The sequence below is a fragment of the Oncorhynchus nerka genome, linkage group LG15 (genome assembly GCF_034236695.1).
Source record: "Oncorhynchus nerka isolate Pitt River linkage group LG15, Oner_Uvic_2.0, whole genome shotgun sequence".
Classification (NCBI taxonomy): domain Eukaryota; kingdom Metazoa; phylum Chordata; class Actinopteri; order Salmoniformes; family Salmonidae; genus Oncorhynchus; species Oncorhynchus nerka.
In genome coordinates, this window is record NC_088410.1 from 59,328,354 (window position 1) to 59,354,865 (window position 26,512).

General features: G+C 43.3%; 2 protein-coding genes across 5 annotated transcripts; one reads left to right on the plus strand and one right to left on the minus strand.

Annotated features, from left to right (window-relative positions):
* Nucleotides 1-12,203, plus strand: slc26a6l1 (solute carrier family 26 member 6, like 1). Of its 2 annotated transcripts, XR_003865587.2 has the most exons (20): nucleotides 1-354; nucleotides 3,123-3,262; nucleotides 3,448-3,558; nucleotides 3,745-3,920; nucleotides 4,259-4,423; nucleotides 4,920-5,072; nucleotides 5,728-5,810; nucleotides 6,079-6,226; nucleotides 6,491-6,604; nucleotides 6,783-6,860; nucleotides 7,064-7,159; nucleotides 7,488-7,594; nucleotides 7,895-7,964; nucleotides 8,094-8,186; nucleotides 8,883-8,993; nucleotides 9,230-9,667; nucleotides 9,870-9,924; nucleotides 10,013-10,155; nucleotides 10,256-10,382; nucleotides 12,090-12,203. XR_003865587.2 is itself a non-coding variant. In XM_029682932.2 (19 exons), the coding sequence occupies exons 1-19, from the start codon at nucleotides 215-217 to the stop codon at nucleotides 10,280-10,282; spliced, it is 2,448 nt and encodes an 815-aa protein (XP_029538792.1). In that variant the 5' UTR covers nucleotides 1-214; the 3' UTR covers nucleotides 10,283-10,704. The 2 variants fall into 2 exon arrangements, 1 of the variants encoding a protein (XP_029538792.1); XM_029682932.2 differs by lacking the exon at nucleotides 12,090-12,203 and having other exon boundaries at nucleotides 10,256-10,704.
* p4htmb (prolyl 4-hydroxylase, transmembrane b) lies at nucleotides 11,049-26,512 on the minus strand. Of its 3 annotated transcripts, none has more exons than XM_029682934.2 (10): nucleotides 26,076-26,512; nucleotides 25,380-25,786; nucleotides 23,233-23,314; nucleotides 22,835-23,025; nucleotides 17,564-17,660; nucleotides 17,245-17,407; nucleotides 15,751-15,936; nucleotides 15,346-15,436; nucleotides 14,703-14,826; nucleotides 11,049-13,650 (listed from the first exon to the last, which is right to left on the minus strand). In XM_029682934.2, exons 1-10 carry the CDS (start codon nucleotides 26,083-26,085, stop codon nucleotides 13,403-13,405), a joined length of 1,599 nt encoding a protein of 532 aa, XP_029538794.2. In that variant the 5' UTR covers nucleotides 26,086-26,512; the 3' UTR covers nucleotides 11,049-13,402. The 3 variants fall into 3 exon arrangements, 2 of the variants coding, with proteins under 2 accessions (XP_029538794.2, XP_029538795.2); XR_003865588.2 differs by having other exon boundaries at nucleotides 13,564-13,650; nucleotides 15,336-15,436; nucleotides 26,076-26,511; XM_029682935.2 differs by lacking the exon at nucleotides 11,049-13,650 and having other exon boundaries at nucleotides 14,691-14,826; nucleotides 15,336-15,436; nucleotides 26,076-26,511.

A 26,512-nucleotide genomic window follows, 5' to 3' on the forward strand; every position in this document is an offset into this window, starting at 1 on the left:
ACCTCAGTCAATGGTAATGCCCAACGTGCTTTGGGTGAAAAAGTTAACTTTTTAGTAAACCTGTTTTATTCGGTGTTTGGAAAAAAACGTCTCTTTCACCTGTCATATTGTACAAAAGGGGGACTGACAGGCACTTCACGCGGCTTACACGGGGAGGAAGAAATATCCCAACCTGGTTCTTATATACTGTTAAGGACATATTGGACGAGGTGGTATGGGTACGGGCCGGAAGGCTAGGGGGTACAGAGTGGAGAGGGATGTGCTGGATGAGCAGAGGCTGGAGGAGCTGGCTCAGAGAATGGACTACTCTGACACTCACCCTTCCCTGACCAAGCAGCTTAAAGAGTCCTTCAGGTAAGGCACAGACGGGGTGTGTGTGTGTGCACGCACTAGTCTAAGGTGTGTGAGTTTCTTATTTATTGCAAATAGATGGGGTAAATATTTTATGGAAGGATTTAAGCAGTAGGCTTAGACCCACGTGAACCTAACTCTAGGTTTGGATCAAAATCAAATCAAATATTATTTGTCACGTGCGCCGAACACAACAGGTGTAGACTTTATCATGAAATGCTTACTTACGAGCCCTTTCCCAACAATGCAGTTAAAAAGAAAGAAACATTTGCAAAAAAATAAAGGAAATAGTAACAGAATAAAATAACAATAACGAGACTACAAGTACAGGTGGCGAATCGCATCTCTGCATGTCTGGCAGACATATCAGTGTGGATGACGGATCACCACCTCAAGCTGAACCTCGGCAAGACGGAGCTGCTCTTCCTCCCGGGGAAGGACTGCCCGTTCCATGATCTCGCCATCACGGTTGACAACTCCATTGTGTCCTCCTCCCAGAGCGCTAAGAACCTTGGCATGATCCTGGACAACACCCTGTCGTTCTCAACTAACATCAAGGCGGTGGCCCGTTCTTGTAGGTTCATGCTCTACAACATCCGCAGAGTACGACCCTGCCTCACACAGGAAGCAGCGCAGGTCCTAATCCAGGCACTTGTCATCTCCCGTTTGGATTACTGCAACTCGCTGTTGGCTGGGCTCCCTGCCTGTGCCATTAAACCCCTACAACTCATCCAGAATGCCGCAGCCCGTCTGGTGTTCAACCTTCCCAAGTTCTCTCACGTCACCCCGCTCCTCCGCTCTCTCCACTGGCTTCCAGTTGAAGCTCGCATCCGCTACAAGACCATGGTGCTTGCCTACGGAGCTGTGAGGGGAACGGCACCTCAGTACCTCCAGGCTCTGATCAGGCCCTACACCCAAACAAGGGCACTGCGTTCATCCACCTCTGGCCTGCTCGCCTCCCTACCACTGAGGAAGTACAGTTCCCGCGCAGCCCAGTCAAAACTGTTCGCTGCTCTGGCCCCCCAATGGTGGAACAAACTCCCTCACGACGCCAGGACAGCGGAGTCAATCACCACCTTCCGGAGACACCTGAAACCCCACCTCTTTCAGGAATACCTAGGATAGGATAAAGTAATCCTTCTCACCCCCCTTAAAAGATTTAGATGCACTATTGTAAAGTGGCTGTTCCACTGGATGTCTTAAGGTGAACGCACCAATTTGTAAGTCGCTCTGGATAAGAGCGTCTGCTAAATGACTTAAATGTAAATGTAAGTAGTACCTGTACAGAGTCAATGTGCAGCGGTATGAGGCAGGTGAGGTAATTTGTACATGTAGGTAGGGGTAAAAGTGACTAGGCAATCAGGATAGATAATAAACAGAGAAGCATCAGCGTGTGTGTATGTGTGAGTGTGTGTCAATACACATGTGTGTGAGCGTATGTAGTGTGTGTATGTGTGTGTTGGAGTGTCAGTGTAGTATGTGTGAGCGTGTGGGTAGTGAGTGTATGTGTGTGTTGGAGTGTCAGTGTAGTTTGTGTGAGCGTGTGTATGTGTGTGTTGGAGTGTCAGTGTAGTTTGTGTGAGCGTGTGGGTAGTGAGTGTAGAGCCAGTGCAAGAGAGTCAGTGCAAATTAAAACTGGATCAATGCAAATAGTCAGGCTGGTTCAGCAGTCTATTGGCTTCGGGGTAGAAGCTGTTCAGGAGGCTTTTGGTCCCAGACTTGGCGCTCCAGCACCGATTGCCGTGCGGTAGCAGAGAGAATCAAATCAAATCAAATTTATTTATATAGCCCTTTGTACATCAGCTGATATCTCAAAGTGCTGTACAGAAACCCAGCCTAAAACCCCAAACAGCAAACAATGCAGGTGTAAAAGCACGGTGGCTAGGAAAAACTCCCTAGAAAGGCCAAAACCTAGGAAGAAACCTAGAGAGGAACCAGGCTATGTGGGGTGGCCAGTCCTCTTCTGGCTGTGCCGGGTAGAGATTATAACAGAACATGACCAAGATGTTCAAATGTTCATAAATGACCAGCATGGTCGAATAATAGTAGGGCAGAACAGTTGAAACTGGAGCAGCAGCACAGTCAGGTGGACTGGGGACAGCAAGGAGTCATCATGTCAGGTAGTCCTGGGGCACGGTCCTAGGGCTCAGGTCCTCCGAGAGAGAGAAAGAAAGAGAGAATTAGAGAGAGCATATGTGGGGTGGCCAGTCCTCTTCTGGCTGTGCCGGGTGGAGATTATAACAGACCGTGGCCAAGATGTTCAAATGTTCATAAATGACCAGCATGGTTGAATAATAACAGTCTATGACCTGGGTGGTTGGAGCCTTTGACAATTTTAGGGCCTTCCTCTGACATCGCCTGGTATAGAGGCAGGGAGCTCGGCCCCAGTGATGTACAGAGCCGTATGCACTACCCTCTGTGCTTTATGGTCAGATGCCAAGCAGTTGCCATACCAAGCGGTGACGCAGCCGATCAAGATGCTCTCAATGGTGCAGCTATATAACTTTTTGAGGATCTGAGGGCCCATGTCAAATCATTTCAGCCTCCCGAGGGGGAAGAGGCATTGGTGTTGGTGTGTTTGGACCATGATAGGTCCTTAGTGATATGGCCACCGAGGAACTTGAAGCTCTCAACCCGATCCACTATCCACCCCGGTTAAACCTTAACCCTAACCCCAACCCTAATTTAATGTCCACATCCCGGTTTAACCCTAGCCTCAACCCTGACCCTATCCCCCTTCTGTCTGTCACCCCCCTGCCCCCCTTTTCAAGATGTACTGTACCCAGGCTGAAACGTAGTGTGGTGGGCTGTCTGCCTGTACTCTACTGGCTGCCCCGCTACTCTATCTGGGACTATGGCATGCCGGACCTCATCTCTGGTATCAGTGTGGGCATCATGCACTTGCCACAAGGTACAGTAAGACCACAACCTCATGGGTTTATCACAAAAACAAAATTATCCTCAATAACAACATGCATTTCAATGATCGTAATGTGAACAACCTGCACTTCATATACAGACCCAGTGGAAAATAGTAGTTGAATGATTTATTGGCTAGCGAGGCTGTTTAACTAGATTTCTCGATACTCTCTGCAGGTATGGCATATGCATTGCTGGCCTCCTTGCCCCCAGTGTTTGGGCTATACACATCCCTCTACCCTGCATTGGTCTACTTCTTCTTTGGGACGTCCAGACATATTTCCATAGGTAAGTGGACAGAAATATGTAACGTGATTGGTTGATAAGGAATATGGTTAACACTAGGGCTGTTACGGTGACCGTATTACCAGTGGTTGATAAGGAATAGGGTTAACAACACTCCCAGTCAGTACAATTATTTTTGTGCATACAAATGTACATACACAGATGTCGTTATGATGTGTTTGTGTGCAGGTACGTTTGCAGTGCTCAGTATCATGGTTGGAAGTGTGACAGAGAGGTTGGCTCCAGACAGGAACTTCCTGGTCATGCTGAATGGGACTAACCTGACTGAGGTGAACATCACTGCCAGGGACTCCTACAGGGTGCAGGTCGCTGCTGCTACCACCGTCCTAGGAGGACTCATCCAGGTCATCAAAAGAATAGAACAGTTAGCTGCTACTGGAAAAAACTATACAATACAACATAACACAAGACAACACAATGTACTAGACCATGCTTTAATCCAATGCAATCCAATACAACATAACACAAGACAACACAATGTACTAGACCATGCTTTAATCCAATGCAATCCAATACAACATGACACAAGACAATACAATATGTTACACTGCACTTCAATCCAGTCAATACAATTCAAGAGCTATGACACATAGCACAAATCAGGCATTCGTAGCTAATTTATCCTTACTATGACTGACAGTAGGAATATGTTGTGTTCGAATGTTCATGCTTCCACTTGTAGGTGGTGCTGGGACTGGTGAAGTTTGGGTTTGTGGGTACCTACCTGTCGGAGCCACTGGTGCGAGCCTACACAACAGCAGCTGCTGCTCACGCTGTGGTTGCTGTGATCGCACAGCTCTTTGGGCTGTCCACCACACGCTTTAGTGGGCCCTTGTCACTGGTGTATGTGAGTACCGTGTGTGTGTGTGTGTGTGAGACACTATAACTCAACTGACACTATAACTCAACTGACACTGTAACTCAACTTACATTATAACTCAGCTGACACTATAACTCAACTGACACTTTAACACTTTAACTCAACTGACACTATAACTCAACTGACACTTTAACTCAACTGACACTTTAGCTCAACTGACACTATAACTCAACTGACATTTTAACTCAACTGACACTTTAACTCAACTGACATTTTAACTCAACTGACACTATAACTCAACTGACACTATAACTCAACTGACACTTTAACTCAACTGACACTTTAGCTCAACTGACACTATAACTCAACTGACATTTTAACTCAACTGACACTATAACTCAACTGACATTTTAACTCAACTGACACTATAACTCAGCTGACACTATAACTCAGCTGAGACTTTAACTTAACCTCAGCACAAAACCCTGAACTCATATACTATTGGTGTAACTCTTGTCCACAGACCCTGGTGGAGGTGTGCTCCAAGCTACCTCATACCCATCTCCCCACACTGGCGGTCAGTGGTGTATCCATGGTGTTTCTCATCGCAGCCAAGGAAATCAACTCTGCCATCAGCGCCAGACTGCCTGTGCCCATCCCAGTGGAGCTCATCACGGTCAGTTACTATGATACTCTGTCCGCTGTCTCACCGTCCTGTCGCTCTGTCAGTCTCTTCCTTATGTTTCTCTACAAAAATGTATTCTTTCTTTTTCTACCTTGGTTGGTCAAAGATACATTTGAACTTCAAATATTTGACATTGGTTATATTCGTTTTGGGTAGGTCAGAGATTTCTTTCTTCTGTCTAGTCGAGTTTGTGTTGACAAGTTTTGGCTCCTGCATAGAAAAACAGAAATGTAGAACAATGGCCCTAGTCTGAAACACAAGAGCTGAGTCAACTATATGTGACCATTCCAATGTACTGTATTAGTGTCATCCACAGCAGAAATAAGGGATTCATAACTAATGATTAGGCACACTTCTGGCTTCTGATTCACCTAACCTACAGTATGTTCACTAAATGATTGACGTGATGTTTTCCTTGCAACATACCCATTATTTGTCCAGTTGTATTGAGAAGATTGTGACTAAGTTGAATTGGAAAGCATGTGTTTCTATTTTGATAAAGATTGTGACTAAGTTGAATTGGAAAGCATGTGTTTCTATTTTGATAAAGATTGTGACTAAGTTGAATTGGAAAGCATGTGTTTCTATTTTGATAAAGATTGTGACCAAGTTGAATTGGAAAGAATGTGTTTCTATTTCGATAAAGATTGTGGCAGCAACGGTGATATCGTCCTACACCCACCTAAACGGCAACTACACAATCTCAGTAGTGGGGGAAATTCCCAGCGGGTAAGTATTTAAAGTGTTTGTTTTTTTTACACTCAACTGTGTGTGTGTGTGTGTGTGTGGGGGGGGGGGTAGAGAGACAGAGAAACATGTAATAATCATTAATACCTTGTTTGTCTGTCAAATTGTAATCCTCGTGACTTTATCTTGACCTCTTCTTGTTGACCGCTTCTCTTGCTGGTATGTTGTTAATTCTTATTACCGACCCCTGCTGGTTCATGGTTGACACCTCTGGTACTACCCTGACCTAAATATCCTCTGCTTTATTCAGCCTGGCTGTCCCCAGGTTACCTGATGCTAGCCTGTTTAAAGAGGTGATGGGGGATGCGTTTGCCTTGGCTATTGTGGGCTACGCCATCTCCATCTCTCTTGGGAAGACGTTTGCACTAAAACATGGCTACAAGGTGGACAGCAACCAGGTGAGACAGTCCCTCTTATCATACATTGTTCCAACACCATCAAAGCAACGGAATCCCTCACAATCTACTCAAGCTGTACCATCTTCCCATGAATTCATTTGATCTTGTCCCGCCTCATAGGCCACCGTAACTGAACCGGCTCTGCAATGCAGTCCAAACAAACCTCTGTCTGTTACACTCCCTCTACACACACTCACCTCGCCCATCCTCCCCTATCGCCTTTTCACCTGTCTTTCTCCTCTCCGTCCCCTTTCCCTGCTGTAGGAGCTGGTGGCGCTGGGTCTCAGTAATGCCGTGGGGGGATTCTTCCAGTGCTACGCCGTCTGCTCCTCCATGTCCCGTAGTCTCATCCAGGAGAGTACCGGAGGCAAGACACAGGTGGGAGGAACACTGCGGGACTCCTACTGTGCACCATTCTGAATAGTGTTTGCTATGTTAATGCCATAGTCGTGCATGTAAATGCATACACACAACGAATGTGCGAAGGTCATGTAAAAGCAGCATGAATCTATGTGACCACTGAAAGATGCATTGATATCCAATGTCTTTACTCCAGATGGCTGGAATGGCCTCTGCTGTGATTGTGTTGGTGACTGTGCTGAAGCTCGGGCCTCTGTTCCAGGAGCTGCCAAAGGTACGGCTCTACTTCAGCTATATACCGTATGTGTGTGTGGGAGATGGTGATGGGAGACAGAATGCTGTTTGTATGCATTCGTTCTACATCGTTTACATGAGTTAGTCTGTTCAGGTGTTTTTAAAGGGTGAAGTACGAGGTTTTGAAAGTGCACGTGCGTTCTATACTGGTTGTAGCCACTCTTATGTTTGTGTGTGTTTCAGGCAGTGCTTGCAGCCATCGTCTTTGTGAACCTGAAGGGCATGTTCAAGCAGTACTATGACATCATCACTCTGTGGAGGAGCAGCAAAGTTGATCTGGTGAGTGGAGAAATGAACTTCCTGATACACATTACACACGTCTTCTCTGGTTGTGATTGGTAGATATAGTTGAATATAATTGAAAAACACAGTGACGCTTTGTTTGCAGGGTATCTACATAGGGGGCGTCATCACCCATACATAATCAATACATAACCCATTCATAACCCATACATAACCCATTCATAACCCATACATAACCCATTCATAACCCATACATAACCCATTCATAACCCATTCATAATCCATACATAACCCATTCATAACCCATACATAACCCATACATAACCCATTCAGAAGTAGTACATAAGAATGGCCCTGTTCCCAGGTGGTGTGGCTGGTGACCTGGGTATCCACACTGCTGTTCAACCTGGACATGGGCCTTGGTGCCTCCATCACCTTCGCTGTGCTCACTGTTATCTTCAGGACCCAGCTGTAAGACTGCTCTTCCACTTCTTCAACACTGCATAGTTTTCATCTGGCTGTGTGTTTTTACAAACAAATCAAAAAGCTCAGCATCAACAGGTGCCAGGTGGCAATTCATTCTTGGCACTTTTAAACAGGTCTTTCTGGCCAAAGTCAGTGATTGATTAAAAAAGTGGAAGCCAAAAACCAACATTTGATAAAGAATTCAGAACAACAAAAAAACTGCATCGATTTAATAGTTACACAGTAGCTCTGACTGAGAACTGGAGTGCTCTGGTGGTGAGCCAACCCTGCTGTCCTCTCTTTCAGCCCCAAGTACTCAGTTCTGGGACACGTTCCAGGGACAGAGCTCTACTTGGACATGGAGACCCACAGAGAGGTGAGACACCAGAGAATAGAATCATTCTATTTCTATGGGTGAGAGAGCAGACCTTGGGAGGCAGCAGGAAGGGAGGTGGCCCAGTCAGTGGTTAACCATAACCTTGTCGTTTGTTTGTGTGTGTGGCAGGTGAGAGAGGTCCCTGGCATCACTATCTTCCACTCCTCTGCCACCGTGTACTTCGCCAACGCTGACCTCTACCTGGAGGCTCTAAAAGGAAAGGTGCCCTTTTCCATACAACTCTGACAGTGACACTCATTTGCACTTCATGTGATACTCATTTGCACCTCATGCTCTACAGGGTGTTCGAAAGCGTTCCCCATTCAAAGGCACTTACATTTTTTTGTCTTGCCAATTCACCCTCTGAATGGCACACATACACGATCCATGTCTCCAGGGGCGCAACTTTGGTTTTAGAAGTGGGGGGGGACATAATATATATATATTTTATCCAGTCGGATAAACACTCCAAACAGCCTACCCGACCGCTCATTGGAGTCTGCATGCTCCTAAAGCACGCTGTTGCCAAGTTTTGTTACACATTCCAATGATAAAACTGGGAGGACAGAAATGCAATTTCAGAATATGAGGGGGACATGTCCCCAGTGAAAGTTGCTCCCCTGCATGTCTCAATTGTCTCAAGGCTTAAAAATCCTCCTTTAACCTGTCTCCTCCCTTTCATCTACACTGATTGAAGTGGATTTAACAAGTGCCATCAATAACGGGTCATAGCCTTCACCTGGATTCACCTGGTCAGTCTAAGTCATGGAAATAGCAGGTGTTCTTCATGTTTTGGATAGTCAGTGTTTAGGGAATAGGGGGCCATTTGAGACGCAGACCTTGCGTTTCGTGACTGCAGGCCTATATTTGGGGCATGTGTTGGACGTGACGATAACAGATGGAGTGTCTGTGTCTTAGAGCGGGCTTGATATCAGCAAGATGATCATCTACAAGAGAAGACAGGAGGCCAAGCAGAGACGCAGAGACAAGAGAGCTGAGAGGAGAGCTAGGAGGGAGGCCAAGAGACAGGTGAGACACTGTCGAGCCGCCATTCATATACATTTGAATAACAAATTCCAAACTACTCAGGAATCCTTCTGTACATGCGTAAACTTGTACAGTATAAATCTACGTCATATCTCAACTAATCTATGCATTATTTAGATGACAGACAGCCATGGTGCTGCTCTTTCTCTATGTCTTCACAAGGCGGGTTTTATAAATGTGTTGTAAACTAACGTGTTGTCTGTGTGTGGACTGTGCAGAAGCATGCTCTGAGAGCGGCAGAGCAGAAGACCAGGGTTTTCTCCATAGAGGAGGCGGCGGGGCAATGGAAGGAACCGGGGGGCGGAGATGGAGACAGGGAGGAGTCACTGGGAGACGACCAACGAGGTTGGTGCGGCCGCGAGAACGGCACCGTGTTCGTCATGCCAACAACGCCCCGCACGCCCGATGACCAATGCAGCTGGGAGTACCTAAAGGGCAGTAAAGACCCAGACTGTGCCACCCTGGGGGCAATGTCGGAATTGCAAGACGGGGACACCACCACTCTGGGGTCCAGTAGTGAGGATACCCTGAGCCGGGAACTGGATAAGGTCTCGCTGGGATCGCTGGGCAAGTGGACCTGGGACATCCACTCCATCATCCTAGACCTCTCCACGGCTAACTTTATCGACACCGTGGCCATCAAGACCATGAGAAACGTGAGTGGGTGATGATGACGGCATGGAAATGAGGACGTACGAGAGATGGCCTTGTATTGAGAGAAGAAAATCAGGAATGTAGGCGCCCTCAATGAAAGAAAAATATTAGGATGACAACGGTTTGTTAGGTGGAGATAAAGAGTTTAGGATGTTAAAAGGGGAAAAGTACAGAAGTGCTTATCCTCCTGTCCCGTTTTGACAGATATTCCACGACTTTGGTGAGATTGATGTTACTGTCTACATGGCTGGGTGTCAGAGTAAGTAACCCCACTATCTTTAGCTAATACATGAACAGCTCATTAGTTTGAATAGGATGCGTAAATAACCGTTACTTGTTCTATCCAGTGTCTGTGGTGGAGCAGTTAGAGCTGGGAGGGTTCTTCTCGGAGTCCATCACTAAAGGACGTCTGTTTGCTACTGTCCATGATGCTGTGCTGCACTGTCTTGGCCACCAGGGAACATCAACGCCCAGCTATGAGTATTCTCTGGTGAGAGACGTGCACGTCTACAGTTCAATAGAAGATACAATATGGAAGACTGTATACTGCTTTGAACAAATGAACCATGTCTGTAAATATGTCATTGCAGGAGATGCTGTGCAGCACCAAACTCTGAGGATCCTTGCTGAAGTCTGACGTCTCTGTATATTCTATTTTATGGGGCGGGGCCCCTATCCTTTTGAAAAATGACTTTCAATTGGGAATATAGTATACAGGTATATACTGTGTATATATATATATATATGGTAACTATAATGCCTTCAAAAAATGAAAGGTACACTAAACCCCAACATAGGGTTGCAAAACTACTGATAATTTAACAAAGTTTCCGAAATGTTCGGTAATTTTGGTATTTAACAGGTAATCTCTGGTCATTTATATTTACATAACTTTTATAAAATGTACACATATGACTTAAAAAAAATTATCTTTATATGTATTCATATTGTCTACAGGTTTCTAGTGGATAGACCATATGATTCAAGAGAAAACAGCCCAATTAATGAAAAAAAGCATCTAATCAACAATGAAATCATTTCCTCACTTTTATTATGCCAACAAAACACATATTAACAGAGTAAAATAAGTAAAAGTGGAAAAAGATGTAAGGATATTATATGCTGAAACCCTCATATTATACACGGAATTCACTTAGTTTATGGGTTATATTAAGTATAATGTTTTACAGCTTTGTCATTAAATATATTTTGGATTTTTAAATAGTTGGAAAGTATTCATTTATATACTTTACATTTTATGAAATTTCAATAAAATCCTGAAAGTTTTTATGGTTGTGCCAGTGTTGTCACAAACAGCTTTGGCAATTGGCCTCACTCGCTCCTCTGTGACTCCAATGAAATGAGAGAAATAACTCTCTATAATTCAAAATCTAAAGTAAACTTTATTTGGAGCAGAGGAAAGTGATTCAGTGCATTTGGAAACAAACACCAAACAAGGTGAACAACACAACATGGAAAGTGAAACATTTGGAATAAATAAGTAATAAATAATACTTAAAATAAATAGAAATTCAATACCTGTAGTAGGACGAGAAATAATGGATGCAAGTGACACAAGCATACATATATACAGTACCAGTCATATATTTTACATTTTAGATTTTTCAAAGTAGCCACCCTTTTCCTTGATGACAGCTTAGCAGACTCTTGGCATTCTTTCAACCAGTTTCACCTGGAATACTTTTCCAACAATCTTAAGGGAGTTCCCACATATGCTGAGCACTTGTTGGCTGCTTATCCTTCACTCTGCGGTCCAACTCATCCCTAACCATCTCAATTGGGTTGAGGTCGGGTGATTGTGGAGGCCAGATCATCTGGTGCAGCACTCCATCACTCTCCTTCTTGGTCAAAAAGCCTTTACACAGCCTGGATGTGTGTTGGTTCATTGCCCTGTTGAAAAACAAATGATAGTCCCACTAAGCACAAACCAGATGGGATGGCGTATTTCTGCAGAATACTGTGGTAGCCATGCTGGTTAAGTGTGCCTTGAATTCTAAAGAAATCACTGACAGTGTCACCAGCAAAGCACCCACACACCATCACACCTCCTCCTCTATGCTTCAAGTGGGAAACACACACGCAGAGATCCGTTCACCTACTCAGCGTCTCACAAAGACACGGCGGTTGTAACCAAAAATCGCAAATTTGGACTCATCAGACCAAAGGACAGATTTCCACCAGTCTAAAGTCCATTGCTCGTGTTTCTTGGCCCAAGCAAGTCTCTTCTTCTCATTGGTGTCCTTTAGTAGGGGTTTATTTGCAGCAATTCAACCATGGGGGCCTGATTTACAGTCTCCTCTGAACAGTTGATGTTGAGATGTGTCTGATACTTGAACTCTGTGAAGCATTTATTTGGGCTGCAATTTCTGAGGCTGGTAACTCTAATGAACTTGTCATCTACAGCAGAGGAAACTCTGGATCTTCCTTTCCTGTGGCGGTCCTCATGAGAGCCAGTTTCACCATAGTGTTGATGTTTTTTTTGGACTGCACTTAAATAAACTTTCAAAGTTCCTGAAATGTTCCGTGTTGACTGACCTTCATGTCTTAAAATAATTATAGATGGATGTTTCTCTTTGCTTCTTTGAGCTGTTCTTGCTATAATATGGATTTGGTATTTTACCAAATAGGGCTATCTTCTGTATACCACCCCTACCTTGTTGCAACAACTAATTGAAATGCATTCCAGGTGACTACCTCATGAAGCTGGTTGAGAGAATGCCAAGAGTGTGCAAAGCTGTCATCAAGGCAAAGGGTGGCTACTTTGAAAAATGTAAAATATAAAACATATTTTGATTTGTTAAACACTTTTTTGGTTACTACATGATTCTATTTGTGTTATTTCATAGTTTTGATGTCTTCACTATTATTCTACAATGTAGAAAATAGTCAAAATAAAGAAAAACCCTTGAATGAGTAGGTTTGTCCAAACTTTTGACTGGTATTGTATATACATAAAGAATGTCGAATAAATAAACAAACTAACAAATAAAATAATGAAGTAAATTTGTGCAACACTTAAATAACAGTTAACATGCTTCATCACATGGATGGGGGGGGTCTTTGGGTGATGACAGACATCGTCAAGCTAAAAGAAAACGAGGATTACAGCTGACAGTCTATGGCTATCATGACACACTAATAACATGTATAAAGTCTAACCTAACAGCTCATACGAAGGTACGTACATGCAAGTAGTAGCATAGTCGACCCCCGCCCCCCCTCCGCAATGTGTGTATCAGAGCGTCAGTCTCACTCACAAAAAAATATAACACTAATGTTTTGTGACACACAGAAGGTAAAATTGTGCATAAGTATATAACGTAAACGAAGTTTGGAAGTATGCATAAATTCAGCTGAGAAAACACAACTAATAATGAACAAACAAGGACATCTGAACAACAACATTAGACCCCTTCTCAGTTGCATAAATCCAAAGTTTACCACAGTCCCTGAATATCAACTATCTCTCTATGTACTGGCCGCAGAGGTGTCGTCATGGGAGGTTGTGCACAGCATGGCAGAGTCAAGTTAGGTTGGGGAGGTGGGTAGAGAGGTATCTTTGTGGTAGCTTTAGGCTGAAGAAGAGGGGTGGGGGAGGTCTAGGCCCACTAACTACAAAGTCTGGACCACCCATAACTCTTCTGAGATTGGAACTAGTGTAATTAGTGGACCTAAGGGGAGGTCATTTTTTTTCGGTTTCGGCTACAGCAGTACAGCTACAGTTCCTGATGGGAGTCAGCAGTTTGCAGTTGTTCAGAGCGGGGCTGAGACTGCTCTCCCTCCCCCTCGTCCTCCCCCTCCCCCCCCTCTTTCTCTTCCCCCTGCTGTGACACCAGCTGCTGGTAGCGAGCCTGGCGCTGGTAGTCTGGGTCGATGTTGATCCAGTTATTGGCCACCCACTTAGTGCCGCGGGTGACCACACAGCCGCCGTGCAGAGAGTACTCATCCTGCTCCCCCACCCAGCCTGTGTGTAACAGAGAGCAGTGAGTACAGTATTCAACAGAAGCTCTGATAACAGTAGAACTGATAACTACCATGTGGACTAGCAGGTGGATTCTCTTTCAATGTATTTCTACAACAGTGGGCCTAACCTTCATCAAAACAACACAGACTACAGTTTTTAAATAAGGACCTGAACAGCAGTGAATTAATGAAATGGGGTCAATTGCTATGTGTGTACAATAAGTTGAGTAGGCTGTCTGAGGGGCAGTAATTAAGCTGTATTAGTGTGTTTATATACTGAACTAAAATATGAATGCAACAATTTCAATGATTTTACATTAACAAGGAACAGTCACAAGGAAATCAGTCAATTTAAATAAATTCATTAAGCCCTAATCTATGGATTTCACATGACTGGGCAGGGGCGCATCCAGAATTAGTTTTCCCCCACAAAATAGCTTTATTACAGACAGAAATACTCCTCAGTTTTATAAGCTATCCGGGTGCCTGGTGTCAGACAATCCCGCAGGTAAAGAAGCCAGATGTGGAGGTCCTGGCCTGGTTACACGTGGTCTGCCGGTTGGATGTACTGCCAAAATCTCTAAAACGATGTTGGAGGTGGCTTTTGGTAGAGAAATTAACATTATATTATTTGGCAACAGCTCTGGTGGACATTCCTGCAGTCAGCATGCCAATTGCACGCTCCCTCAAAACTTGAGACATCTGTGGCATTGTGCTGTGTGATAAAACTGCAAATTTTAGAGGCCTTTTATTGTCCACAGCACAAGGTGCACCTGTGTAATGATCATGATGTTGAATCAGCTTCCTGATATGCCACACCTGTCAGGTGTATGGATTATCTTGGCAAATGAGAAATGTTCACTAAAAGAGATGGAAACAAATTTGTGAAAAAAATCTGAGAGAAATACGTTTTTTGTGCGTATGGAACATTTCTGGGATCTTTTATTTCAGCTCATGAAACATAGGACCAACACTTTACATGTTGCGTTTATATTTTTGTTTAGTATAGAAGGGCCGTGCTATGTGTGAGGGAGTACTGTGTACAGTCTGTACCTTGTCCGTCAGAAAGGTAGTTGTACCAGAACACGGCTGTCCCTTTAGTAGGCTTTACCCTTAGGTTGCTCCTATCACAGTTCTTCCTCGTGTCCATTAGATCCACATTGTTCTGGATCAGAGACTGAAAACACAAACACAATCACTCATTAATACCGCTGAGAAAAACATATCGGTACACCGACAAACATGCAAATGTTTAATATAGATACATAAACTAATGATGGGGGGGATCGATACAATTACATATCGATTTTGTTAACGCTATATCGTATTGTTTTGACAATACTGCAATATTATTTTTGCGCTAGTTGGCTATACCTGCACTAAAACTCCAGTTTTTTTCCTTCATAGCTTGTCCTCCATCTTCTTTTTTAAATAGGGAGACAATTTATTTCCAGCACTTTTATTTCCATGACTGATCAAAACGTGTTCTCTCATCCCTCTGCAGCAGACATATGGTTAACAATCCGTTTGGAACGTTGAATCGCAATAAAATAAAAGTATTGAATCGAAATTGAATTGCAATACATATCACATCGGCACCTAAGTATTGTGATAATATCGTATTGTGAGGTTCCCGGCAATTCCCAGCCCTAATATAAACACACAAGAACACACACACAGACAGACCATAACGCACCACTTCCTCATAGGTCCTGTTGTCTGCCACAGGGAACGCGGTCTCCCCGCCCCCCTCAACCGAGTTCAGGTAGAAGAGAACGGTGATGTACCTGGGTGTGCAACACACACATTTAATACAGACACATACCTGAACACACATCCGCACACAGACCAACCACACCATGGAAATGTAAGCCTTAGTCACAAACTACCTGATATATTGATATGTGCTAAGTTACACAAAGCCATCCACCACAGTCTATCACAAACACATCCACCTAAAGCACACAGACGTTACACTACATTATCACTCAATCTAACCGTCTTAATCTGAAGGGTGTGTATCCAGACTCTTCCCTATACAGCATCGTCAAAACAAGGCCAAGGACGAGGCCCTGCCTGACTCAACACAACTCTCTCTCACCTGCAGGAGGTCTCGAAGGGTGTGGAGGTGTTGGCGGCGAGGCGCGTGTGCGTGCAGGCGGTCTCAGGGTAGACAGGGCCGCTGTCGTGGTGGGCGTGGTAGTGGCCTCCGTGCTCATAACGTACCACCTGGAGGGGCTCACTCAGGTCCACCAACGCAGAGGGCATCCGGGTCAGACGGGCCACCCTATGGAGGACAAATGGAGGGGGAGAAAGAGGGACAAAAATCCTTAACATCAGATTCTGATAACCTTGGCCATGGTGTTTGACTCCGACCGTTTATTAACGTGTTTGAACATTTTACAACCATCTAAAAACAAGTGACCCCAAAACATTCCATCACACAGCTCTACAATTTCAAGAGATGAAAAAAAGAGAAGAGTCCCCTCAGCCAGCTGGTTCTGAGGCTCAGTTCACCAACCCAAACCAACACCATAGAGCCTCAAGACAGCACTCAGAAAATCTGGCCCAACCAAATCATCACAAAAGAAAAATATATCACCTATTAGAAAGACACCACAAAAAAATCTAACTAAACTTCAATGCTATTTGGCTCTAAACAGACAGTACATGGTGGCAAACTATCTGACCACTGTGACTGATAGAAAACTGAGGAAAAAATTGACTAGGTACAGACTCAGTGAGCACAGTCTGGCTATAGAGACCGGTCGTCACAGGCAAACCTGGCTGCCCAGAGAGGACAGGCTGTGTTCACTCTGCTCCAGGGGAGAGGTAGAGACAGAGCTGCATTTCCTATTACACTGTGACAAATACTCAGACCTAAGAGAATATTTCTTTCACAAAATTATAATTCAATACAAATAATTTGAAACTATAAAAGATGAAGAAAAAATCAAATATTTATTGGGTGAAAAGCCAAAATGTGCAGTTTTGGCAGCCACATATGTGTACTCCTGCCACAACCTGAGGGACGGCCAGTGAAAAGTACAAAGTAATGTCGATAATATTTCCCATCTTGTTTTGTTTTGTCTTTCATACCACTTCATGTCATATATCTCAGTCATGTTGACACTGGTCTACTACCATTGCTTTAATGTATTGTTGTTCTCATTAATATTGTTGTTGTAGTTGTTGTTAATGGTAATCCCATGTCCACTACTACTATTATTATTGCTGTTGGTCGCACAATTTATTTATATATAAATATATATATATATTTTTTTTCATTTCCCCCCCCCGATATGTATACTTTGACAATGTAAGTAATAATGAACTTGCCATGTCAATAAAGTCAATTGAATTGAATTGAGAGAGAGAGAAAGAGGTAGCCAGGAGAGAGAGAGTGAGAGGGGCCAGAGAGAGAGAGAGAGAGAGAGAGAGAGAGAGAGAGAGGGGCCAGGAAAAGAGAGAGGGGCCAGGAGAGAGAGAGATGGGCCAGGAGAGAGAGAGAGAGGGGCCAGGAGAGAGAGAGAGGGGCCAGGAGAGAGAGAGAGAGAGGGGCCAGGGCAACAGTTGACAATGATGTTCTACTCACCTCTTCTTGAGGTCTCGGAGAACCTGGTGTGCCCCCTGTCCCTGGTACAGCCAGGTGTGTCTGCTGTTCCTGACCAGCTGGCTGCTCTTCACTCCGCGCTGCTGCAAGAAACGCTGGAACGCATCACTGCCCAGACGCCTGAACTCCTCCAGGCTCAGCAAGCCTAACACAGACACAAAGATGTCACCTACAGGCACAAAGTGGGTCACATAGAGATGCAGATATCCAATATGAGCAGCCTGAAAAGATTAGCTCTGTATGCATAGAGACAGAGGTGTCTACCTATCACAAAGAGGCCCGTGTCGAGAATGACCCTTACCGTTACCGTCAGGGTCAGCCTTCAGTCCAGCATAGATCTCTTTCAGATTCTCTGGTGTCAGCCAGATCCCATCCCTCACTCGTGAATGTGTCAATATCTGTAGGAGGCCCAGGAACATGAATAAATCACACATAAAGAAAATAATACAATACATGTTTATTGATCCATTATAAAAAAAGGAACAAAATAAATGGATACATTTGCTGCTCCAGTACCACCACACTATGATTAATGATGTGTGTTCACTCCACTCAGTGGCCTTGTGGTTAGAGTCTCCGCCCTGAGATTGGAAGGTTCAGGTGTTCGTTCCCTGGCTGAGTCACAACAAAGACTGATTAAAAAAAATGGGACCCGATGAGTCTCTGCTTAGCACTCAGCATTAACACGAGAACCGCTGGGCCTCGAGGGACCCCCCCTTCAAGCCATTCTGACTCTAACAGTATAATTAATAAATGTCAGAAACGCTATCGCAAAAACACAATAGCATTTTCATTAGTTTATGTTACTGTAAGCTGTTACTTTTAATGTAAAAACCAAAACATTTGAGTGTTCAATTTTATTTGTGGAGAGCCTTTCTTACAACAATGAAAGAGAAAGCATGTGTGTTGGAACACAGTAACAGCTTCTTTCCATAAAGACAAAATAAAAATACCTCAACCGGGTCAAATGATGAAAACACCAGTAGCTTAAACATCATTATAAGTGCGCGTGATAAATAGTGAAAATCAGCACAACAGCAAAAATGGCATTATAATGAATAGAAGTGTGGATATGACAGCAGTAAAAGAAAAATAATAAATGATTGTCAGCTCTTGCTCACATGGTGTGTCTTCACGCAATGGCATCAGTTGGATTTAATTAACTGTTATTGCTTTTCCTAACAGTCAACACAAATCTTCGCCACTTTCACATGCTCGACACACTTAGCACAAACACGTCGCTTGCAGGCAACACAGGTGTCTTGGATTCTGGTCTTAGTGCATCAGGCCACCTGGTACTGTCTCCTCCCCTGGAGTTGTGCAGACAATTGTTAATCAACAGCGATGTCGTCTCCTGGTTTGTAACATGTAATGCGGTTCTGTACAAACTAGTTCCGAAACGTTGGCTACCATGGCGCACGTCTGTTTTCCAGGTGTCGCGTTCTTGTTTCTTTGTCTTAAAAAAAACGGAGGTAACACTGAACCAATCCCGTGACATGGTTTCTCCAAAGAAAGTACTGGTCTTTTTGCCATGGTAAATTACGCATGCTCTCACTGTGTACTCCAAGTAGGCCAGTCTAGACTGATCCATCTGCTTGGATTTGCAGGACTGACACATGGCACACACCATTTTGAGATTATAATTGGAATTAGAGGTCGACCGATTAATCGGAATGGCCAATTAATTAGGGTCGATTTCAAGTTTTCATAACAATCGGTAATCGGCCTTTTTTGGACGCCGAATATGGCCGATTACATTGAAATCCACAGGAAACTGCGTGGCAGGCTGACCACCTGTTACGCGAGTGCAGCGTCAAAAGGACCTTGTGGCTGCAATGAGCCAAGGTAAGTTGCAAGCTAGCATTAAACTTATCTTATAAAAAACAATCCATATGTGGATTGACCAGATTGTTGACTTTCTTCCTCTTGAAAAGCTCACTTATGACCTCCACAAGAGACAGCCCAAGTTTGATAGACTCTGGTCTCCACTATTCAACTATATTTCAAACTGGACAGAGTGAATGGGGTGACTAGGGAAATGCGCAGATACATGTTGTGTAAGGTACTGTAAAACCTAAAAACGAATTATTGGCCCATCGTCTCAGCGAATGCTTGAAATAGCTGATAAGAACCTTGATAGTGCTGCTGCAAGTGGTATATGTTTATTTTATTTTATTGTGTGTTTTTATTTTAATTTAGTTTTTGAGTACGTGTGCGCGTGTGTGTATATATGTGTGTATCTATGTACGTATGTATGTAGGTATATATATATATGCACCAAGGAAAACAAATAGATTAAGAAAAATAAATGCTTTTATTTGACTTTATCATTCATTTTAATTTTATTTTAATTTTTTCAAATGTATTATTATTTTTTGACCTTTTTTTTTTTTTTAAAGCCTGTCACATCTGTGAATGTGGAATGTGTTTTGTTGGTTGATTGAAAAACAAGAAAACTTAATAAAACTTTAAATTAAAAAAAAACAAAACAATCCATCTTCACATAATCACTAGTTAACTACACATGGCTGATGATATTACTAGGTTAACTTGCTTGTCCTGCGTTGCATATAATCAATACGGTGGCTGTTAATTTATCATCGACTCACAGCCTACCCAAACGTGTGATGATTTAACAAAAGCGCATTCGTGAAAAAAGCACATTCGTTACACAAATGTACCTAACCATAAATATCAAAGCCTTTCTTAAAATCAATACACAGAAGTATATATTTTTAAACCTGCATATTTAGTTAAAATAAATGCATGTTAGCAGGCAATATTAACTAGGGACATTGTGTCACTTCTCTTGCGTTCATTGCACGCAGAGTCAGGGTATATGCAACAGTTTGGGCCACCTGGCTCGTTGCGAACTGTGTTTCTTCCTAACAAAGACCATAATTAATTTGCCAGAATTTTGCATAATTATGACATAACATTGAAGGTTGTGCAATGTAACAGCAATATTTAGACTTAGGGTTGCCACCCGTTCATCAAAATACGGAATGGTTCCGTATTTCACTGAAAGAATAAAAGTTTTGTTTTCAAAACGATAGTTTCCGGATATGACCATATTAATGACCAAAGGCTTGTATTTCTGCGTGTTTATTATAATTAAGTCTATGACTTGATATTTGATAAAGCAGCCTGAGCGGTGGAAGGCAGCAGCAGGCTCGTAAGCATTTATTCAAACAGCACTTTACTGTGTTCGCGAGCAGCTCTTAGCAATGCTTGAAGCACAGCGCTGTTTATGACTTCAAGCCTATCAACTCCCGAGATTAGGCTGGCAATACTAAAGTGCCTATAAGAGCATCCAATAGTCAAAGGTATATGAAATACAAATGGTATTATAGAGAAATAGTTGATGTGTCATAATTCCTATAATAACTACAACCTAAAACTTCTTAACTGGGAATATTGAAGAACTGGGAATATTGAACCACCAGCTTCTATATGTTCTCATGTTCTGAGCAAGGAACTTAAACATTAGCTTTATTACTTTCTTCTACAAAATACTGTGTTTTTGCATTATTTAAACCAAATTGAACATGTTTCATTATTTATTTGAGACTAAATAGATTTTATTTATGTATTATATTAAGTTAATATAGGGTTCATTGTTCATTCAGTATTGTTGTAATTGTCATTATTACAAATATATATCAAAAAATTGGCCGATTGATCGGTTTGGTCCTCCAATAATCGGTACCGGCGTTGAAAGATCATAATCGGTCAACCTCTAATTGGAATATACCAATACAATAGAATGGCCCGCCCTGTTCTTCATTCACAATTGGTGATTACATAATTATGCATTGTTCGCTTCCCCTAACTCATCAACTCCCCCATCATACTTTACTTCATTTATTTCATCTGTTGTTTGTGTGAAATTCATTTCGGTATAGTTTAGGTTCAGTTCCGAGGCGATTATCAACTGGGCACGGCACCTTCCACTGTCGGGAGATGGAGCGAGGCAGGATATACTGTCAGGAGGAGGCAACACGGGGAAATTATTTTAAAAATGACACGCCCTACTATAGTGGTTATAACTCCAGTTCCGTTTGTGATTTTAAGATTTTAACAATGGCAGTGTGTTATATAGACTTATTTAGGAAAAGTCAAGGACGAAGGGGGAAATTACTTTAAAAATGAAGGAGTAATATACAGTGGGGCAAAAAAGTATTTAGTCAGCCACCAATTGTGCAAGTTCTCCCACTTAAAAAGATGAGAGAGGCCTGTAATTTTCATCATAGGTACACTTCAACTATGACAGACAAAATGAGAAGGAAAAAAAATCCAGAAAATCACATTGTAGGATTTTTTATGAATTTATTTGCAAATTATGGTGGAAAATAAGTATTTGGTCAATAACAAAAGTTTATCTCAATACTTTGTTATATACCCTTTGTTGGCAATGACAGAGGTCAAAAGTTTTCTGTAAGTCTTCACAAGGTTTTCACACACTGTTGCTGGTATTTTGGCCCATTCCTCCATGCAGATCTCCTCTAGAGCAGTGATGTTTTGGGGCTGTTGCTGGGCAACAAAGACTTTCAACTCCCTCCAAAGATTTTCTATGGGGTTGAGATCTGGAGACTGGCTAGGCCACTCCAGGACCTTGAAATGCTTCTTATGAAGCCACTCCTTCGTTGCCCGGGCGGTGTGTTTGGGATCATTGTCATGCTGAAAGACCCAGCCATGTTTCATCTTCAATGCCCTTGCTGATGGTAGGCTTTGTTACTTGGTCCCAGCTCTCTGCAGGTCATTCACTAGGTCCCCCCGTGTGGTTCTGGGATTTTTGCTCACCGTTCACCGTGTGATCATTTTGACCCCACGGGGTGAGATCTTAGGTGGAGCCCAAGATCGAGGGAGATTATCAGTGGTCTTGTATGTCTTCCATTTCCTAATAATTGCTCCCACAGTTGATTTCTTCAAACCAAGCTGCTTACCTATTGCAGATTCAGTCTTCCCAGCCTGGTGCAGGTCTACAATTTTGTTTCTGGTGTCCTTTGACAGCTCTTTGGTCTTGGCCATAGTGGAGTTTGGAGTGTGACTGTTTGAGGTTGTGGACAGGTGTCTTTTATTCTGATAACAAGTTCAAACAGGTGCCATTAATACAGGTAACGAGTGGAGGACAGAGGAACCTCTTAAAGAAGAAGTTACAGGTCTGTAAGAGCCAGAAATCTTGCTTGTTTGTGATTTTCTGGATTTTTTTCCCTAATGTTGTCTGTCATAGTTGAAGTGTACCTATGATGAAAATTACAGGCCTCTCTCATCTTTTTTAGTGGGAGAACTTGCACAATTGGTGGCTGACTAAATACTTTTTTGCCCCACTGTATATTTTTATTCATGAGCAGTCAAAATGACTGCTTTAATGGTTCTAGTGTTAAGGAGATATATTGGGCTTGAGGCCTTATGATAGACTAGCGTCCTGTCCAGGGGGTGTACTACATCAAACAACCTCACGCTACAGAAACAGGATATAGGCTCCTGCTCCTATGAGCCGTTCCGGCTCGCACTTGTGCAAGACTACTACTGCTCACAGACACACATCCTCGCTTGCCCACCCACACACCTCCTGGAGTTGTAGCTGTCCGTCCTGGTTGAGGTCTAGCAGGTTGAAGATCTCCTCAGGGCTGAGGTTGAGCTGCTCCGTCAGCTCCTCCTGTCCCTCAGGCACCATCACCTGGCTCTCCATCAGGCCCTTCAGCTGGGCCAGCTGCACCACCACACGACACTCCTCTTCAGACAGGAACCCTGGGATCTCTGGAGAGAGAGGCCCACCGTAAACACCCGTTTGAACGCATGCACGCACCCAAACACACGTATGAGTGCACGCACACACTTACACAAACGCACGTATGAATGCACCCGCGCACACACACACCCTTGGAGAGCAATGACAGCATCAGCCACTAACATGGTGCAGAGGGGTGCAATGCAGAGCAGATGTTTAGTGGAGAGAGCTCTCACCAAACAGCAGGGGCTTCAGACTCAGGGTCCGCATCTCATGCACATTGCCTGGCACCAGTGACAACTTCTGGACATGGCCCACCTGTGAAGAAATAACACTGACTATAACTTCATACCATCAAGATGGCACGGAACACACCATTCACATAGAAGAAAAGCACAACAGACACTAGCCCACCGCTGAACCGTATAGACTAATACTGTCTTTAAGGTTCAGCTCTGGGCTAAACAGAGACAGAACTACACAGGCATCCTTATGCCTTGATCACACCGGTAGCGTCATTTCACAAAATATTACACACCATCATCTGGATATGTGTGGTGGAAAAGTTCAACATTCACCTTCTGCTACCATTTCTGTCAAGCTGTCTTCTTACACAGTTTGACGCATATGTTCAATAAATCCAATGTATTTACACCACAGAACGCACTGCAACTGCCTCTGCAATGCAATTCTGTTGAAGTCGGAAGTTTTCATACACCTTAGCCAAAAACACGAGTTTAAAATGTATTTCACAGTTCCTGACATTTAATCCTAGAAATATTCCCTGTCTTAGGTCAGTTAGGATCACCACTTTATTTTAAGAATGTAAAATGTCAGAATAATAGTAGAGAGAATGAGTTATTTCAGCGTTTATTTCTTTAATCTCATTCCCAGTGGGTCAGAGGTTTACATACACTCAATTAATATTTGGTAGCATTGCCTTTGAATTGTTTAACTTGGGTGAAACGTTGTGGGTAGCCTTACACAAGCTTCCCACAATAAGTTGGGTGAATTTTGGCCCATTCCTCCGACAGAGCTGGTGTAACTGAGTCAGGTTTGTAGGCCTCCTTGTTTACACACGCCTTTTCAGTTCTGCCCACAGCTTTTCCTTGGGATTGAGGTCAGGACTTTGTGATGGCCACTCCGATACCTTGACTTTGTTGTCCTTAAGCCATTTCGCCACAACTTTGGAAGTATGCTTGGGGGTCATTGTCCATTTGGAAGACCCATTTGCGACCAAGATAAAACTTCCTGACTAATGTCTTGAGATGTTGCTTCCATATATCCACATCATTTTCCTTCCTCATGATGCCATCTATTTTGTGAAGTGCACCAGTCCCTCCTGCAGCAAAGCACCCCAACAACATGATGCTGCCACCCCCGTGCTTCACGGTTGGGATGGTGTTCTTCGGCTTACAAGCTTCCCCCCTTTTCCTCCAAACATAACAATGGTCATTAAGGCCAAATAGTTCTATTTTTGTTTCATCAGACAAGAGGACATTTCTCCAAAAAGTACGATCTTTGTCCCAATGTGCAGTTGCAAACTGTAGTCTTGCTTTTTTTATGGCGGTTTGGAGCAGTGGCTTCTTCCTTGCTGAGCGGCCTTTCAGGTTATGTCGATATAGGACTCATTTTACTGTGGATATAGATACTTTTGTACCCGTTTCCTCCAGCATCTTCACAAGGACCTTTGCTGTTGTTCTGGGACTGAGTTGCACTTTTCGCACCAAAGTACGTTCATCTTTAGGAGACAGAACGTGTCTCCTTCCTGAGCGGTATGATGGTTGCGTGGTCCCATGGCGTTTATACTTGCATACTATTGTTTGTAAAGATGAACGTGGTACCTTAGGGTGCTTGGAAATTACTCCCAAGGATGAACCAGACTTTTTTTTCCTGAGGCCTTGGCTGATTTCTTTTGATTTTCCCATGATGTCAAGCAAAAAGGCACGGAGTTTGAAGATAGGCCTTGAAATACATCCACAGGTATACCTCCAATTGACTCAAATGATGTCAATTAGCCTATCAGAAGCTTCTAAAGCCATGACATCATTTTCTGGAATTTTCCAAGCTGTTTAAAGGCACAGTCAACTTACTGTATGTAAACTTCTGACCCACTGGAATTGTGATACAGTGAATTATAAGTGAAATAATCTGTCTGTAAACAATTTTTGGAAAAATGACTTGTGTCATGCACAAAGTAGATGTCCTAACCAACTTGCCAAAACTATAGTTTGTTTACAAGAAATTTGTGGAGTGGTTAAAAAACTAGTTTTAATTACTCCAATCTAAGTGTATGTAAACTTCCGACTTCAACTGTACTTGAACACACTTCTGGTGTACCAAAATGCAAAACCTTGTTTGTGTGATCAAGGACTTAACTCACCCGTATGCCCTCTAGGCGTGGAAGGTACATATGCTGCTGAAAGCCAGAATCTGACTGTTGCTGATTGAACTCGGGGGGCTTGTGATGATTGCTTCCACCGCTTGCCTTCGGGGTGGCCAGTACCTCTCCAGGGCTGTTGTTGTAGTGCACGTAGAGGAGTAGCGCAATGACATTGATGATGTATACATGGAAAAAGACCATTACCACCATGAAGTAAGAGCGGGAGCACACGTTGCTCCTCTGCAACGGGACTCGCTCTCGTGGCATAGGGGGTAGGGTTGGTAATGGAACGGCTTCATCATGTTCATCACTGTCGTCGCAGTCCTGTGGTTCAATCATATTTGACCTGATATGATGATGGACCATAAGCTTATCACGGGTTTGTTGTTCTGAGTACCTTTTGGACCCTGGTACCGAGAAAGACGTCAATTGACGTGTTTAAATAATGCAGTCGGTTCTTTCTGGTAGGTTAAGTCATAAAAGTTACCGCATGAGTGCACAATCCATACTGCCCAGACTCAATCATCATCGTTGCATAGTCATACAACCCACATTCTCCGCTACAGTACCTGTCAACTACCAAGTTAATGTTATTATTTTCTGTAAAAATGAATCAATAAGCGACGAAACGTGAGGCTTGGCAGTACTTTGGTCGAATTCACAGTAACGTTAGCTAGCTACACACATCACACTTACAGGACTGCATCCAACGTCTCTGGTTCACGTTGCGGTTTCAACAGTCCGTGCTGCGCACCTCCAAAAATAGAGGGGAAAGAACCATATCAAAAGGTGTGCGATTTATACATTCGAAGGTTTTTGGTGCAGTGATCATCTATTTGCATTGAAAAACAAAAAAAATATGCGTCCGACCTCTCATTTCTGCCACAAATATCTTCGTGGCGTTTGTTTTGAGACGGACAACACGCCATTCCCCTGACAACTACTGTACACTACTATTTTGCTAGCAGCACTAACGATAATGTCACCTCTCTATGGTAATGCAAACCATAAAAATAAAAGCCCGCATTTCCAAACATTGCAAGGTGGTTAAACTCATTCAAAATATACAGTATGTAACGGATAATTCATGAATGGAAAATAATGAACTATGTGTTCCACAACGCGCTAGCGGT